Source organism: Anabrus simplex, chromosome 1, assembly GCF_040414725.1.
Source record: "Anabrus simplex isolate iqAnaSimp1 chromosome 1, ASM4041472v1, whole genome shotgun sequence".
In the NCBI taxonomy this organism is placed as follows: Eukaryota; Metazoa; Arthropoda; class Insecta; order Orthoptera; family Tettigoniidae; genus Anabrus; species Anabrus simplex.
The window spans coordinates 1,183,551,436-1,183,571,005 of record NC_090265.1 but is presented as its reverse complement, the minus strand read 5'-3'; the positions used below and the strand labels follow the sequence as shown (position 1 = coordinate 1,183,571,005).

General features: G+C 38.5%; 1 protein-coding gene and 1 long non-coding RNA gene across 2 annotated transcripts in view; one reads left to right on the top strand and one right to left on the bottom strand.

The window, feature by feature from the left end:
• The first annotated feature begins 384 nt into the window (after positions 1-384).
• On the top strand, positions 385-7,152 carry LOC137497015 (uncharacterized). The gene is made up of 2 exons (XR_011017609.1): positions 385-3,412; positions 3,467-7,152. It is a non-coding gene; the product is annotated as an uncharacterized lncRNA (long non-coding RNA).
• Positions 2,159-19,570, bottom strand: part of Coprox (oxygen-dependent coproporphyrinogen-III oxidase) — a 75,463-nt gene continuing 58,051 nt past the window's right edge. Inside the window, exons 5-8 of the mRNA XM_067137529.2 lie at positions 14,253-14,415; positions 10,280-10,399; positions 7,414-7,583; positions 2,159-7,301 (exon numbers count right to left, since the gene is read on the bottom strand). Of these exons, the coding sequence (XP_066993630.2) occupies positions 7,185-7,301; positions 7,414-7,583; positions 10,280-10,399; positions 14,253-14,415 (570 nt within the window). The 3' untranslated portion in view covers positions 2,159-7,184. The remainder of the gene's footprint in view (positions 7,302-7,413; positions 7,584-10,279; positions 10,400-14,252; positions 14,416-19,570) is intronic.

Here is a 19,570-nt window from a genome sequence, read left to right as displayed (position 1 = left end):
GACGGGTATTACTAATCGACTCCGACATCGCCTTCGAATGTCGACGAGAGAAATCGCTTGTGCACATAGCGAGGAAACGACCCCGAAGGCAATCGATTGCATGCAATATCATTGCTGGGGTGCATAAATATCGGTAACGGAAAAAATCTCGCGCACTTAATCACTCGCAATAACGGTTGCGCCAGTGATAGGGTTCTCGGTGTAACCGAAGGACGATACACAGTTTAATATAGGAGTTTTGAAGGGGCAGAAAAAAGTCGTCGCTATATCGGAGTTCTCGTTATATGCCATACTCGCTATAGTGGACTTTTACTGTACTATGAAGGGTTGTTGGAGAGGTAAAGAATGATGGTGAAGAACTGAACCATATTTGACACAACTTTATTTCTTCCTGAACTAGTATTCAGTGCTATGAAGGAATGATCATGTTCTGAAGATAACTTTTTGAAGAACATACAAGCTGATAATATGGAAATTAGAAATTACTCACCATTCAATAATCAGTGACGTGTCACCTCAAACTGCTATCTTTGAAACTGGCTTATGGTGGTGGTGATTATTATTATTATTATTCCATTTTCATACAGTAATTTATTGGTGTTGTTCTTTAACTCAAGAAACTGAGTTAATTTTAAGGGGAGGTGTTAGCCCCTATGCTAACAATGTTAAATTGCCACATTTTGTGACCCGTTTTCTCTGGAACCATTAGCCCCACAAATATCAAATTTGGTATGGTGTTATGGTGATACCTTGTATGTACACTGAGTTTCCTTCAAGAAGTAATTACTGAATATGAAATTTTAAGGGATATTTTTCTCTAGTATGCAATTTTAGTACATTTTTCATCAAAAATGTATCTGTAAAATCCGTACAACTGCAAGGTGGGAGTTAGGAGTAACTCAGTAGATTTATCATTAGTATCACTATGTATTAGCAAAAATTCATTTTTTTATGATGAGAAGTTTCTAAAAAAATGAGTCATTTATACCAAAAAAAATTAGTTTTCAGAAAAATGAACTTAAAGTTTCAACATATATCAGTGCATCCCTGCAACATACTCCAGGTTGTCATCATCATCATCATCATCATCATCATCCTAAGTCTTTATAAATTGCCTCTTGTGCTTCCTAGCTTCCTTAATAAAGTCTTTGATATCCTTAGCTCTTTTAACTCTAAAACTAACAATTTCTTTAAGCGCTCTCACAGTGTTTTTACCGGGTTCAACGTTTAAATGTTCCAAAACACATATCCTTCCAAAATTACCATCATTAACAGTCAATACAGCAACAGATACACCTGTGTACAGAGTTTCAAAGCCAATAAACACATTCTTAGGGATTCGAGTCCACACAACATTGTTGAAAGACTCGCTAGGGTTTTACATCTTGCCATGCAAACATTTTTTTCAGCAAATTTGGATCAGCAAGAGCTGATTGCATTGTTCAACAAATCCAATGATATAACAATATATACATTGTGTAAATCATCATCATCTTCATACGAGTTCTCAAATGATAATAGTTTACGTCTATAAGCACTTCCAATGGATTTGGGAGTTGTGTTTCTAATATCATGATCAGATGTGTGCTCCAATCTCACATTTTCAAGTGGACCTCTATTATTGCACAAGACAACATTTATTTTCCCTCCAACACCTTTCCTCTTCTTGAAAATACCCTTTGGTTTTGTCATTTGAAGTAAACACGAAACACACGATATGGAAAAATAAGAATGTGAAACAACGATACCGCCAAAAAAATTGTCACAGTTAAACCAAGGAACAAAAAAATAGCGATGTCTGCATGTCTACTAGATAACTTACAGAGTAGCCAACGTGTATTACACCGAAAATAAAATGTCTCAACTCGAAAACATGAAGAATTTCATAATTATATAAGATAACAGACGAGCGAAAGAAAAAGGGGGTGTGGCACCTAATGCAGCATGCTTAGTAAACGTCTATTTAAAAAACTAGGAGGGTCGTTAGACGTAAAATTTTGTTTTGGATACGTAAGTGAGGTTATAATGGACACACAACACACAAATTTTGTTTTTTGATTTTTTTCACTCATTTGGGCTAACACCTCCCCTTAAAATGAAAGGTACTACCACAAATGTGAACAAAATAATTTGTTACATAATAATTCAATTAAGTGACTAAATTAAAAAACTATTTATTCTAAATTTGTGAATACATATGAAAATATAACAGAATGATCTCAACAAATTCACACAGGTTTACAAAATATTCAATTTATGAGGACTGTAAATACAGTAGTGGCAACAGTCCAGACACACACTGGAGATTGGGCAAATAAGATATGGGAGCGGTCAAGTGGCACTGTTGTCGATGTGTAGTCTGCACCTGACAGGCATCCAGTTGGAAGTGTTGTTGTGTGGCGCTGAAGTGAAGAGTGTTGATTTCATCGCTCTACAGCATGTTTTCAAAATGTTTCAGCGTTTGTGGATTAAAATTGAGGTTGCCCGTGACAAAAATGCATCAGAATGTTACCAAGCATTACGTGAATCCTGACGCAAGAATGCATTACCGTAGAGAACGGTTGCAGGATGGGTCAAGGCGTTTCATGCGGGTCGGAATGAGACTGCAACGCACAGGTTGGCTGTCCATTCCTCAAAATTAGATTGATATCGTGAGTGGTCTTGTATCTGTAGACCATCGGTGAACTGTCCAGTAATTATCCATAGAGGCTGGTCTCAGTCACCAAACGGTGTGGCACATACTGATGAAATGTCTTAACATGAGGAAAATTGCATCCTGTTGGGTTCCACATCAACTCACCAACGTACAGAAATGGCACCAGTATACACTGGCTGGCTTCCACCTGGACAGATACCACAACTAAGGAGACACATTTCTGCAGCGTACTGTCGCCATTGATGAGATGTGGACACGATCCTACGAGCCTGGATTAAAGCATCAATCGAATGAATGGCATCACCCACGTTCAGGCATTGTCCACAGAAATTTCGACAGGAACCCAGCCATATGAAGGTATGCTGATTGTGGCATGCGACTATGAGAGTGTTATTCCTACGCATGCTGTGCCTGAGGGACAAACCGTCAACAGTGAATACTACTGCCGATTTATGGAGTGACATCTCCATCCGGCTATGCGGCGCAATGTTTATTGCGAGACGATCACCGTATCATGTCGCAAACAATGTCAAGCTCTTATTGCAACGGTGGCATTGGAAGGTCTTGGAACACTCCGTACTCGCCAGATGCGAATCCTTGTGACTTCAATCTGTTTCCGAAGTTGAAGGAACCCTTCCGAGGCCACCGATTTCCTGACGTAGCGTCTATACTCCACACAATAGGGTGCTTCGTTGCTGTCATCAACAGAGACGCCTTGCCAACAGTCCCCAATGGCTCCCCGACATTTGGCAAAAGGTAATAAGACGCCTTGCCAACAGTCCCCAATGGCTCCCCGACATTTGGCAAAAGGTAATAGACTTCGCAGGTAACTACACTGAAAGAATGTAATGGAATATTGTACTTGTTAGTTCATTTAATATTGTGTTCTATCAATATTGCCACTACTTTTATTTACAGCCCTTGTACAGTATACTGGTCCCCACAACTGCGTATCTTCTGATAAAACAACAGGAACTATATAAATACCAATGATACAAAGAAACACGAAAGGAACAATCACGCAATGCAATTTCAAGACTTAGGATGCGATTCTAAAAGTACAATTTATAAGGTGAAGGTCTAATTTACTAATCATCATTAAATCTGAGGAAAAGTAATCGCATCAGGTCCCATGCTGCAGATGACTGCTTGCAGTTGGTTGGGGGAAGGTAAACATTTATTGTTCAGTTGGTGCCCCTGGAAATTGCATTTTGTGTCTATGACTTCCTCCCCAAAATATGACTGGCATTTTTCACGCTAAGAAGAAATGATCTGGCTCTGAAGATAACTTTTTTTTTTTAAAGAATCATCTACCTTCAAGCACTCCATCACTTACTTACTATCCATTAATCCACAATGAAGGTGTCACCTCAACCATTAACTTTGAAACTGGCTTATGGTGCCTGTTATTCCAGGGACAGAATGGTTAACAGTACATCAATAGTAATAAATAACATTACAAGAAGTAAAGGACCATCACCAAACTTTAGAAACCATCACTTCTTGAAAGAAATATTACAAAGGAAGTCATGGAAAGACAGTAGGTTACCCTAATGGTAACAGTGGTGTTCAGAGGGTGGACAATGGTCAGTCACTGAAGTATTTTTCACATCATCCTTCAAACTCCAAGATGGTCATTTCAAATAGACTACAATTATTTCAGAACTCAAACTTGCAGAGCGCTTACTGCATTATGTTAATGCTCTAACATGCTTTTGTACATAAACTCATAAAAATATACATTTTTCTGACATTATTTAGTAACTCTTGAGAACAAACTAAGCATATCACAGAAAAATAGAAGATGACAAGTTACTGAATATTTAGAAACCTTTGGGCAGATTTCCTTTCCTCAGCTGATTACCGAATTAAACTGAAAACAATCACAAACCTCTGCAAATCAACTGGATTCCAAGAAGATGCATCAGGATGGTCAGAAGTTGTCATAGTGGCATGAAAACTCACAAGGTGGTTAAATACTGACAAGGAAACCCTTTCATCTGCAAGTCTCCGATCTGATTGAGATTTTACTCTTTCTCTCTCACACACAAATTACTTCCCGCAGCTCACTTCTGTCTATTCGATGCTCAAATGAGCAAACATTGACACCCCAAAACAAGTGCTAAATAATGTATATGATTGGGCAACTAATTTTGATATGGCTGAATAAAACATTCCTGCTGAAACATTCCTGGAAAGTTATATACATTACATTAATTTTACCAAAAGTGAAAGAAATCAAACATTTTTAAAAAAATAACTTGAAAACCGGTAAACTGATAACAGCATTGCAGATGCTATTGCCATTACACTTACTAAAATTAGAACAAATGTCAATTTAGGGAGTATAAAATGTCAATAGATAGCTTCCACAGAGAAATGTTTTGCACGGTGATGGTTCTTTCATAAATTATGACTTTGTGACATAATAAGTTATTTATTTATTACTTATCTATTTTTGTTTCCCAACTTTCTACAAATGAGTAGAAAACTTGCCCCAACCCTTCCATTTATTTGCATTCTGTCTGCAACAAACATACATGGTGTTAGCACTTGCAAAACTGTATAAAATTTCATTTTTTTGCCCTCATTAACCCTCCATCGGTAGCGCCGTATCCAGAAGGCGCCAGCGCTAGTTTTTCGCGCCCTACTACACAGCACATGCGTCTGGTGAACCTGCACTCACAGTAGCGTCATAGCTCCCAGTGTCTTACAATACAGTTCAGAAGTTGTCATTGTTGATAACATTAGTGTTGGGATACTGAACGTTGGCGCCTACCGGATGTCACGCAACCTAAACCTTCCGTGTTTTTAGTATGGCCGGTAACCATGTTTTTCGATTTAAGAATGAAGAGGACAGTGATACTGATGCTGAAGATCTTCCGGCTGAGAGCAGAGAAGACAACACCGATACTGAGGAAAGTGGAGCGGAAGATGAACCTCTTCTCGTGGACATCCTGTTTTATGCAGGGAAGGATGGAAACACAAAATGGGGTTAGCACCCTGAATCTAATCGTAGGAAGAAAACACCCCCACATAATTTGCTCACCAACCTGCCAGGAGTTATTGGTGATGCACGTCACATAAAAGATGAAGGTGAGTGTTGGAAATTGTTTATAACTGACGAAATGTTACATAATGTCATTCGGTATACAAATCAGTATAAAAAACACATAAAAGGACATTTTCAATGGGAAAGAGATGTGAAAGTGACTGATATTATTGAAATAAAGGCATTCTTAGGACTTTTTTATTTGGCTGGTACTTTACATGCAAACAAAATAATGCTCGAGGACTTGTGGGGCACGGACGGCAATACAGTGGAAAAATTCCGTCTTGTTATGAATTTGAGGACTTTATTGTTGCTGTTAACAACGGAAATAAGAGTAAAATGAATGTCATCATTATTTAACTCAATTATATCCAAACATATCTACAGGAAATGTATTTTTAAAACTAATAACACAATGGCGCCTCCTAGATGCCGCGCGACTTATCGTGTCGAAATTAGAGCGCGACCGACGGAGGGTTAATATCACAGCATAATGGTAGTTATGGACTAACTTTAACTGATCCCGCTGTAAAGCATGTTATGTTCATTATGTTTATTTTGCCTCACACTACAATGCCCTGGATGTTTTTCAAGGCACTTCTCTCAAGCCAACATTATTCTACAGCTACTAATTGAATTATTTTAAAAATACTTTCGATATCAAGTAACAATGTAAGAAATGAGCACAAGTGTACCTAAAGAAAGAATATCACGTCTTACAATAGGAGCTCATTGAGTTTGTTCTTTTTTTACAGTTGGTAATATGGTATCTGTCACATGGCAGGTGGATATCATGTTTTTAAAAAATTTGAGAACAGAATATAAAGTGTGTTGGAGAAACACAAAAGAAAAACAAAGAAATGAGGGAGGAGAGCAACAAGGAAATCCCTCTCCTTTTAAATGCATCATCCAGAGAAAAGAGGAGTACTGTTTGAGGGGGCATTGTACAATGGAAAGTAGACCGGCTGGGATGTGTAGCATCGTAAAGGTGCAGAAGACAAAGGTTTTTATCCGAAGGGATAGCCAAAGTACGTCTGATAACTGTTCATAGGTCTGTATTGGACATGTCAAGTCTTCAAGATGCTCTCCCTGTTACCCTCATTTGTAACCTTACTTATTTAAGTTGATTTTCCCATCTATTTCTTCCTTACCCAGTTTAACGCTTTGTCTCTAGTATCCCTTATTTAAAGAAACAAAGGATTTTCCAAAATTGTGATATTTTGTACACATGCTGCTTAATATAATTTTATTAGCACATTAGAAACATCATCAAACAGCGGCTAAGAATCTGCAGAAATTTCTAATGCTGGATATGGGTTGGTTATCCAGTGAAACACAGGGGTTTGTGACTACAGTGCTGAGTGATGTGTTCCTTCTGCTCTTGACTGGTCATTTTCCAATTCATTCCTCTACCATCACTATGAATCCTGCAAAATGATGTAAACTCTCAACACTTTAAATAACAACAATAACAGGTTATGCAGTAGCTTTAATTCCTACACCAGTGCCTAACCAATCACGGGGATTCTTCAAGACTTCTACAAGTTGGGCTTCTTTTGAATTTTCTGGTGGACTGTGCATGTACTCCCAGCGCTGAAAGAGAGAAGCAAATACGTCAGAGGGATAAACAAAATAATTTAAGTACGAGTTAACGTAGTTGAATATTTCTGAAAATATTGGGAAGAAGCTAAATGAATATACTCACAGCAGTTAACGGAAGGGACATCAATATACTTTCATATCTAGCTCCTGGAGTATAAAGGCCAAACTTGGTTCCTCTGTCATATATAAGGTTGAACTCTACATATCGACCTCTCCGTAAGAGCTGCCACTGCCTCTCGTGGTATCCATAGCCATCATTTTTGTGCTTTTTCACTGAAACAAAACAGAACACAATCTACACATAGATTTAAAGCTATAAACAAGACCATAACATAAGTGATCAATAAACAATATGCTGACCATGACAGACAAGCTTGTGACCTGGTTCCTCTACCTTCTTGAATTAAGCAATAATTAGACCTGAGCCCTACAAATTTCTATGTGATTAGGATCCAGCCTGACTCAAAAGCAATTTGTATATGGCCCAGCCTGATCTCAATCTGAACCGAGTCTGATAACAACTGTGAAGGGGCCAGGCACAGCAATAAATCAGACAGGCAAAGTTGATGGAAAGCAGCAGCGAGGATGTGCCCTGAACCAGTACACTGACCAGATAGTTTGATGAATCTGCCACCAATCGAAAGAATAAAGCACACAGCAAAGAAAACACTATACATGATGGAGTATTGCACATAGAATTGCATGAAGGGTCATGATGTTTGGAATGGAACCGCAACAGAGAATAAGAATAAGAATAAGACCAACTTTGGTCAAGGAATTAGTTGCTCGTTACCTTAAAAGCAAAGATGGGTGTATGTGTTTCTTGGTGTAGTGTGGTGATGATGATGATGACGATGATGACGAAGACGACAATGAGGCAGGGAGAGGATGAAACCCAGCACTGGCTTAAAGTCTACACCACTTGAATAACACAAAGGGGTCAACTCGTGGCTTAACATTTTAATCTGACAGACAAATCACATCAATGTCATATGGCCTCACTCTATATGAGCACAGCAGAGGTTTGGAATTGAATCTAGGCTTTTGGCACGAGTGATTAAAAATTGTATATCATCACCTCTCCTACCCTACCAGCCAACATTCTGATGGTGAAATATTTTCCACTAATGGGACTCAAACTAACCAGTGTCAGACAACACAAACTTGATGCTTTAATGATTTTGACCACTTACTTAATGTGATTTACAACTTATATTTACAACAAATGTAATATCTATTTTAAAGTTTTCCACAGTTGAAATTTAAACATTTAGTATGTGGTCTATGGACAGAATAATGCTGATATTTATCCTCTAAACACCATAATTTGATCATTACTTCATGGCTGTTGGGTCTATACTGTTTATTTCTTCATAACCCATCTCCTCTATACTATATTGGTCAAGGACTATTTGACAATCTTGTTGTTTTGTCCCTTAAAAGAACCATTACCAACAGCTGACAAGCATTTAGACTTGAATGAAGACCTTTTCATAGGCAGCCAATGTGACTGTTGATTTATTAACTCCAGAACTTAATTATTCCCATGCTTTCTGTAGTAGGTAGAAAGAAGAGACAAGTTTGCCACAGGGTGAAAAGATACAGATCTAGAGATGCTGCATCCATGAAGAGTGAGCCCATAGAGATGAGGAGTTTTCCCTTGTTCTTTATGTTTTCATATTTGCCCCTGACACGGTTTTGTGTTTCCCCCTGCCCTCCTAATCGATCATGATATTATCCTTTAGGTGTATTCCTGTCCTTTCTCCTAGCTTCTTGTTTGTAGACATGTACACTTGTTCGTTCCATTCCTAGCATACTGCTTAATACAGGGCTTTCAAATGGCAATGCTGCCAGCTACAGAGACCTTTTAGTGAGCAACTTCCTCTTCGTCGATATAGCGAGTGGCCTTAGGGTACATACTGTTATGGATGTGATGGTATTACACATACACTACAACTATTACAGATTCATTACTGAACCCATGGATGCAAATTTCTCTTCCTGAGGGTGGATAAGCTCCAGGAAAGTGTTTAATAAATTTCTGTCCGAGTCCAATAAGCTGAGTCAAGGTTAAGATACACTTTGCACAGAAATATGCATGTTTCCTTTGTTAGCTGTCCAACCATCCTGTAGCAGGTAGCAAACTGAACCAGTCAGAAAGTGGACAAGCATTTATCTGCCATTAGTCAGCATTCAGCCCACTTAGTCACAGGTGGCTGCTGTGTGGACCAAGAAGGCTCGCTCACCATGAGATCTCTGAGGCCAGCAGAATTTCATTTTAAAAGCCTTCTATAACTTCTATAACTTCTATAACTTTGAAAACAGAGGAAAGCAGGAAAGACAGTAAAAGCACCCAACTCATGAGTTCCTTAGAAACACTAATGCCTGATAACATATAATGTAAGTTCCTGTGCCAGTAATTCATTTACCATTACCTAGGTTTCAATATATGGAGGTGACCATAAGGTAATTTACCCTTTTAACTGCATCTTAAAGCAGACAGAAGATACTGTGAATTTATTCAACACTATCTATAATGGGAAGTTCAGGATTTCATTCAGCTTTTCAATAATTAATGTTATTGGTTTTCTGTCCCACTAACTACTTCTGTAATCTTCAGAGACGCCAAGGTGCCGGAATTTAGTCCCGCAGGAGTTCTTTTACATGCCAGTAAATCGACAGACATGAGGCTGACATATATGAGCACCTTCAAATACCACTGGACTGAGCCAGGTTCGAGCCTGCCACGTAGGGGTCAGAAAGCCAGAGCCTCAACTGTCTGAGCCACTCAGCCCAGAGTTGCCTGGTGTAAAAATGGGAAACAATGGAAAACCATCTTTAGGGCTGCCCATGGTAGGGCTTAAACATTTCTTGAAAGCAGGCTTACAGCTACCTTGCCTGTACTGCACAGCCATTGCTCGGTACAGGAAAATAATCTACACTATTAACTACACAATATTATGATGTACCTAAAGGCAAGTAGGATGGTATAACAGCTTCTGCACAAGCAGTTACAAACTTGAAAGCTTCTTCTTGAGATGGAGTATCCAAGTCATCAAAGAAGATTCCTCCAACTCCTCTTCTTTCTCCTGAAAATAAATTACATTTACTTTACAAAAACAGTATTAACATTAAAATGAGAACTAAAACAATTTGCAAGCAATATTTCTGGCATAAAGGTAAGCTGAGTGAGGAATGATTGTGGACCTTCCCCAAAAACAGATTTATATATATGCTTCAGTTAAGGAGTGATATAATACCTGTACATTCAAAGTCATTAAAATTACAAAAGTACAAGATTTTAATTGCTACTATTCTTCAATTTATGACTTTTTCTTGTAGTAAGCTTAAAGATTTGGTTATTGTTACAAACTACTTAAAGAGTATCTGATAATGTTTCTAGTATCTTGCAGTAATTTCTTTTTTTTTTTTGCTTTACGTCGCACCAACACAGATAGGTTATACGGCGACGATGGGACAGGGAAGGAAGCGGCCGTGGCCTTAATTAAGGTACAGCCCCAGCATTTTCCTGGTGTGAAAATGGGAAACCACAGAAAACCATTTTCAGGGCTGCCGACAGTGGGGTTCGAACCTACTATCTCCTGAATACTGGATACTGGCCGCACTTAAGCGACTGCAGCTATCGAGCTTGGTTGCAGTAAATTTAGGAGGGTGATGTCTGAGATATGAAAGGCACATGTGCTTGGTGATGGGTACATCAAAACAACTCCGAATAAGCAGTGAAGTAAGGAGGAAAATCATGCAAGTTGTTGCGAGGAGACAGCGAAAGATCACCCGGGCGTTCAAAAACAAGAAGAACAAACAGCAAGCAATGAAATTATTATCATCACATGTTGTATCCTGTAGTGTTTGTCTTGTTGTGTGCTTGGAGATACCAACAATCAGCCACTGAGGCAGACAGCAGAGCACCATGTGAAAAAAGACAGAAATAACAAGTACAAGCAGATAATATTGTTTAAGAAAACAGATTTTGTTATAAACATTCTTTGTGTGTTGAAAAGAAATTTCCATTTTCTGAATTCCTGAAGCTACTGATTTATTTTCATTGCCATTTTCTGTGATTCACCTTGAATTTCTTTACTCTTGCAATGTTATTCATGTAAGTGGTAAGTTTAGGTGGAAAATTTTTTTATATTTGTCATAAATTTAGATTTTTCATACGAGATTTTAAGTTCTATTTTTGCTGCTTGCTCTTCCAGTACAGTAGTCTGTTTCTTTGTATCCGAGATGTCTTTGGCAATTAGTGCCATATCATCAGCAAACGCTAGACAGTCTAAAATAGTTTTTCGGATACCTGTCAGGGATTGTCAGTAGAAGGCCAGTTCCTTTTACCAGCTGCTTAGCCCTCCAAACTCTGTCCCGGTCGTGATAACGCATAAACTTTATGATTATAGGGCGCTTGCCCGTAGCAACAACCTGAGCTGTGGTTCGTTTTAGCACCCCTAATCGATGGCAATGATCTATATCAGACATAGTTATATCTACATTTAACATGCCCTTCACCGTGCCACTCACTTTATCGTAAACGTTCTCTGTCGGCTCCTCTGGAATACCATGCAGCACTAAGCAGTTCCACCAGCTGTACTGTTCAGCTTCATCAAACAGTTCAGCCTGTTGTTCGATGCGCTGTTTAATATATTCCAGTTTTTTTGTTATGACTTTCAACTCACTAGACACCCTTTCTTGGAACTGGGAGAACTCAGCCTTTAACCGCTGCAGCTCTTCCGCACGGCACTGTTACACTGTGAATGTCACAAATGGCACTTGTTGGCTGTTAATCTTCCTAACCGATGAGATTTATTGGAGAGACATTTCACACAACAACAGCAGTTGGCACCATCTAATTTAATCCAATGTAGGGTTGCCATAAGGTTCAGGATGAAATTCAGGACACCAACATCAACAAGTTCCAACCATAGGCGCTGACTCCACGGGAGCACTTGCCCCCATACAGGGGGATGCAATTGCGTTTTTTTGCTCCCATAATAATATTTGATATTTTCATCCTTGCTCCCATGCTCAAGACTAAAAGTTGGCACCTATGATTCCAATGAGTGTATTTGGGTAATTCCATATGAACTGTCCTGTCCGTTACCAAAAGACACATTTTTTATAAGATGTTAATGTTAAAAATCAAATAGAGAAATAATAAATCATACTTTATGGAAAACACCTACTTTCCCAACCACTCCAAAATTATATAATATTCAGTGTTATTTGCATAGATTTTTAAGTAACATATGGGGCAGTTCATGTGGAATTACTATTTCTCAATAACACAAATAAATGAAAACTAAAAATAGAATTTATTTACCTTTGCTTAAAGATATTTATGACACAGAAGTGCCCTGATGCTGATACCAATCATACTTTTCTGAACTTAACACACTTTTTAGCAACTCATTCTTTAAAGTAAACTCGTGTCCTCATCCCGAGGTGGTGCAGCTCTTTTCAGGCACACCCCCATTGGAGGTGAGCTGCACGTACCATTTCAACCACATACCAGCCCTCCTGCCATTTTTTAAATTTCTGGCAGTACCGGGAATCGAACCCGGGCCCCCGAGGACGGCAGCTAATAACACTAACCGTTACGCTACGGAGGCGGACAACTCATTCTTTTAAATGTGATCATTAAATTTCTGCCAAGATATTTCTTTACAATTGTATTGCAGCAATAATATTGATTTTAACAGATTCTACTTTCAGTCTATTTCTGTCATCTGTCCAGTTTGAATTCATAAAAGAAAAAAATTATTTCCACACATGCATTATGGCCAGGTAAACAGGAATAGAAGTGAGCCAATTTAAGCAATTCAGAATATTGCTCACTGGATTTACATTGCTTTAAAAATTGAACCCATTTATTACTAGCTAACATGGATACAAAATTTTCTTCATTATTCAACACGCTGCTCCCAAGCAGAAGTAGATAGCGTTAGCATACAGTAGGTCAAGCCTGTTAGCATGACAATGTCAAGTAATGACATCAGACTCTACTTCAGGATGACCAACCAAAAAATTCCAGTCCCTTTCAAAAACATATGAGCAAAATTTTAAATAATTTGCTCTGAATTTTTAAATTCAGGACATTTAGGGATTTTTAAAAATTCAGTCAGGACATCGGGCCACATGCTCAAATTCAGAACAATCCCCCTTTTTCAGAACGTATGGCAACCCCAATCCAATGACATGACACCTCTAGGTAATACAGAGAATTTAACACTATGGTATGATGGTAAATGGGATGAAAAGCCAGATTATAAATTTCACCAAGATGAAAAGTCATCTCAATTTTAATTACAGTGTTGTTGGGGTGAAAGTAATTCATGGGGATCACTATAATCACCTTGGAGTTAAGATAAGGAATTATCTTCACTGGGATAATCATATTAACGAGGATGCACAGTTACAGATTGCTTCACATGGGTATGAGGGTATTTAGGGGTTGCAATAAGGTAAGACCCAATTATAGTAGGGTTCCAGTGTATTGGACCCACACCTGGTCTGCTTGATATGAGAACTGGAAAAGATTGAAAGGAAAGAAGCACGATTTGGTGGTTTCCGACAACAGTTACAAAAATGTTGCAAACTAAGGGCTAGGAAGATTTTGGAATAAGGAGACGAGCTGCTCGACTAAGCGGTATGTTCTAAACTGTCAGTGGAAAGCTGGCATGGAATGACATTAGTAGACGAATAAGTTCAAGTGGAGCTTTTAAATGTAGGAAGGATCATAATATGAAGATCAAGTATGAATTCAAGAGGACAAATTGGGGAAAATATTCATTTATAGAACATCATCAGGATCTACAATAAATTTCTAGTTCTTTGAACATTTAAGTAAAGGTAGGAAAACAACTGACTGGGACACTGCCACCTGTGCAATAGCCCTAAATGCAGATCACTGATTGATTGATACCATACCTCTGTGCTTAATATGGAAGTAATCATCACACCATGCCTTGAACATGGGATAATAATTTTCATCATATCTGTCACAGGCTTTCTTCAGAGTTTTGTGGAAATGCTTTGAATCATCTTCATTGAGGTAATATGGTGTCAAGTCAGTTCCTCCTCCAAACCACCACTGTAATCAATAAAGCACAACTCAGAAATGCAATAATTTGATTTTTAAAAATTAGTTCCCAAGAGAAAATATTAATTTAATGCTTCCGATTGAGAATAAATAAATTCAGGTTACTCAATCATAAAAATATCTTGTTTTACATCATGGGCCTCAGGACATAAACCCTACATTTGTGCCCAACAATACATTCACGTGCATTTAATATTCGATAAACTTGTTTTATTAAAACTTACTACTAGGTATTTATAACTTATAATTAGAGAAACTGTTCAATCACTAAAAAATAACAAGGCCTCAGGGGAAGGTCACACTGTGGAAAAATGTAGGAGAAAATTTCATCAAAAAACTTCTCAAAAATATGTTGGATATTTGGCAATCTGAAAGGATCCCCAAAGATTGGAAACTGGTGATAATACACCCCATACACAAGAAAAAAAAGTAAAAATGATTCAAACAATTATCAAGGTATCTCCCATCTACATATTAAATATAAAATTCTCTCCAAAATTCTACTAAACCGTCCAGAGCATCAACTGGACCACCAACTCGGTGAATACCAAGGTGGGTTCAGAAAGGAGAGGTCATGTGCAAAGTAAATTGACTCTAAAAAACATTATAGCATATTTTCAAAACACATCAAACAAAAATTGTCATCACATATGTCAATTTTAAAAAAGTATGATAGTATAAATTGTGTCTCATTAATTAATGTTTTAACAGAATTTGGACTTGATCAAAAAATGTTATAAAGGATACACTGAATGAAACGAAAGCTAAAATAAAGTTTATGGGTGGATGTAGTGACGAGTTTGAAATAAGTACAGGTGTACGTCAAGGTGACGGGCTCTCCCCTTTACTGTTTGTGTTCTTAAAAAAGTTGTCAAAGAGTGGAGAAAAGCAGGAGCATCATGTCACCGACTAGGACCAAAAATTAAGGGTATTGGCATAGACTGTCTAGCGTTTGCTGATGATATGGCACTAATTGCCAAAGACATCTCTGATGCACAGAAAACAGACTGCTATACTGGAAGAACAAGCAGCAAAAATAGGACTTAAAATCTCATATCTAAATTTATGACAAATATAAAAAATGCTCCACCTGAACTTACCACTTACATGAATAAAATTGCAAGAGTAAAGAAATTCAAGGGGAAAGGACCACAGAAAATGGCAATGAAAATAAATCACTAGCTTCAGGAATTCAGAAAATGGAAATTGCTTTTCAACACACAAAGAATGTTTATAACAAAAAATGCTTGTCCTGAAACAGTAAAATTCATAATTACTTCACAGTGATCAAACCTGAGGCTCTTTATGCTTCAGAAACGCTAATTTACATCATAAAAACAAAGGAACAATTAGATATTAAAGAAAGTAAAATCATGAGACAAATCTTAGGACCCAGAATTAAAAATGGAATACATTACACCAAACCCAACTCGAAAATACTGTATATTTAAAATTACCTAAACTTACTGATACAATGAGACTGTGAAGAACTCAATTTTTAAGCCATCTGGAACGAATGAATAACACCAGACTTACGTATCGAACATAAAAATTTCTACAAATCAAACAAACGAGATCAAAATGGTATAAGCAAACTGAATTAGGATCAACAAATCTGCAGGATAGAAATGTAATCCGGAAAATTGTTCACACAAGGGGATTTGAGGAAGATGAGAAGAAACCAATACGATGTATTCATGTTGGTTGTACTAAATCCGGAAAAACAGGATCTATTCAAGTGAATGAATAGCGACAGTTTGGGGATGTCTTTAGAACCATGAACTGGATTTTTATGCTGTTATCATGAACCAGCAAGAGTATGTTGACCTTCTGAATGGCAAAGTGTTACCTTTCAGCCTAAATCTCCATGATGCACACCACCTGTCTTCCAAGTAAAAATTTATTGTGTTCACAGCATTGTCTGCATTCCATAAAAAGCACTATGCAATATTACTTCATTTCTAATGGCATACTAATTCTCCGGATTTGAACCCAATAGAAAATCTTTGGCACTATTTTGAACAGTGGCTACTTCAATAAATCATGGGACCAAACCCCAGGGCACTTAACGTCCTTGAAAAGGTCTTGGCCTGCCCAGTGACCGCTGCTCAACCTGACGGCCTGCAGATTACAAGGGGTTATGTGGTCAGCACGACACATCCTCTCGGCCGTTATTCTGCGCTTTTGAGATCGGGGACGCCATCCCACCATCACATAGCTCCTCAATTCTAATCACGTAGGCTGAGTGGACCTCGAACCAGCCCTCAGGTTGAGAGAAAAATCCCTGACCTGGCCGGGAATCGAACCAGGGGCCTCCAGGCGAGAGACAGGCACACTACCCCTAATCTATGGGGCCGGCAAAAAATCATGGGACCACCCAATTCAAAAGCGATATTCCTACCACACACGATTCAAGCTTTCATCCGAGTAAAACGCTGTATCATGTAACTACTTCTACATATGACTAGTTTGTCTGGGGAGTTCATATAAATAGTATATAGTGTGTGTCAGTTCTGCACTTTGACTGTTCGACTGACTGTAAATAGAACACAAGAACATATAGAAAATTGGTGACCATCTTAATCTTTCAACAGTAGATTTAAATATAGAATATCCTAATATAACATGTACTTTAGACTGTTGTAGCTGAGATAACTTTGGATGAATTCAGATTACTTTTCTTTTTGGTAGTACTATATATACCACTCATTAATCAGATTGCATAATAAATCATCCTTAATAGGTTATGTTGGGAGGAAATAAACAATAATGTATCATAGAAACTTCTAGGAAAAGAAGAAAAGGCAGAAAGAAGGCAGGAACATATCCAACAGCTGCATCAAGGGCAAGAAGTAGATAAGGTTCTGAAATAAAAAATAAACTGTTGATACTGATGAAATGGGAGACAATTTTGATGTCAAAATTCAACAGAGCATTGAGAGATCTATACAGAAACAAGGCACCTGGAATTGATGACATACCCTCAGAATTACCGACTGCCTTAAGAGAAACCAGTATGGTGAGGTTATTACACTTAAGTGTGTAAAATGTATACAGAAGAAGTGCCATCTGATTTTAGACAGAATGTTGCTGTAACGATTATGTTGTAGATTTGGTCATCACCAAGAAAGCAGGTGCTGACAAGTATGAAAACTACCACACCATCAGTTATCTCAGAATGGAAAGACAAGTTGAAGCTGAGTTCGGAGATTGGTTTGGCTTCAGAAGAAATGTATGAACACGTGAAACAATCCTGACTTTATGTCCGATCTCCATTATTACTGTTAACAGGTTTAGGCAGTTTGCAATATTCATGTATTCATTAGTGAATAGTCCCAGTTGTGTTATGTGTTGTAAACAGTAGTTTACTTCGCTATTGTGCTTGAAGACTGAATACCTTTGCTTTCTGTAAGTCCTCACATATATACTTTAAACAACAAATCCCAAAGCGCAACAGTACTGTAGGACCATGGCCTACCAAGCAACCCCTGCTCAGCCCGAGGGCCGGCATATACACTTCCTTTGTTCATTAATGATCCCTGGAATGTCCTTACCAAGCAAGTTGGATGTGCGGTTACGGTCGTGCAGCAGCGAGCTTGCATTCGTGAGATAGTGGGTTCGAACCCCACTGTCGGCAGCCCTGAAGATGGTTTTCCGTGATTTTCCATTTTTACACCAGGCAAATGCTGGGACTGTACCTTAATTAATGCCACAGCTGCTTTCTTCCCACTGTTAGCCCTTTCCTATCCCATCATCGCCATAAGACCTCTCTGTGTCAGTGAGACTAAAAGCAAATTGTAAAGAAAAAAGTCCTTCCTGGCACCTGCTTCTGCCTTAAATTATCTATACATATCCTTCCATTGCTCCCTCAAATTCATATGGCTGCCAATTATGTTTGCTATCATCATGTTCTCCTTCAATCTCTTCTTATTCCTGCAACCACTCACAACTCTATTTCTTTCTAATCTGCACCTCTTTCCTTATTCCTTTATTTCAGCATTATAATATAAGCAGCAGTCAAATGAAAACTGAACACCCGCTACAACGTGACCAAGGAATAGTTTTATTCAAAAGTAATTACCAAAAGTGTTTATACATTTATCTCACTGCGAGATGAAGTGAAAGATCCAGTCTGTACACAGGATGTTTAAGTGTTACTCAACCAAATTGCAAAAGCATAGCCTTCACCAGATTGGAAGTATGGGGGCAGGCATTATCATGCAAAAGGATGACTCCATCTGACAGCATTCCAGGGCGTTTTGACTTTATGGCATGTTGCAGTTTCTGCAAAGATTCTTCATAGCGCTGCACATTGATTGTGGTTCCACGCTCGAGGAAGCCGATGAGCAGAGGGACCCTGCAGTCAAAGGAGGAGGTCATCATGACTATATCAGAACTTGTGTGAACAGTTTGGCGGAGGAGTATTGCGATGTTTTCATTGTTGATTTTGACGTGCTCTGGGGCTCAAAATGATGGCACTACATTTCGTCCCCTGAGACGATGCGGGACAAAAACGCATACTCTTCCTTGTGGTACCACTGCAGATAACTCAGACATGACACAATTCTCTCAATCTTTTGTCCCTCCGTCAGTTGATATGGAACAGTTGATATGGAACCCACTGCGTGCAAATTTTTCAGAAATTCAAATTATCTTTGATAATGGTAAGCAAAGAGCCATGGCTAATGCCGACCTGAACACAAATTTCTTTTTCCGTGATTCATTGGTTTTGCTCAATAAGGCCATCAATCCGCCCTATCACATCAGGATAATGGTTCAATGGGTCTGTCCTGGGCATGCATCGTCTTGCAGTAATGTGCGCCCTTCTCAGTATCTCCTATGCCACTCGTCCACACTTGTCATGGACATGCAGTGTTCGCCATCCACAGCAGACATGCGACAATGAGTTTCATGTACTCCAACACCCTCAGCCACCAGGAAACAAATCACACTTCTCTGTTCTTTGCTTGCCTCCAATTCTACAGCTGGACCAGTCTGCGTACCAACAAAGACATAACCCAATAACTGGATGCACCTGTGAGTTGTCACTATGCAGTTCTCCTACCACAGAGATGGCAGTATCGATACATAACAACAGTTGCCACCTTTCGCGTGGAATGTGTATCTTGACGGGTGTTCGGTTTTC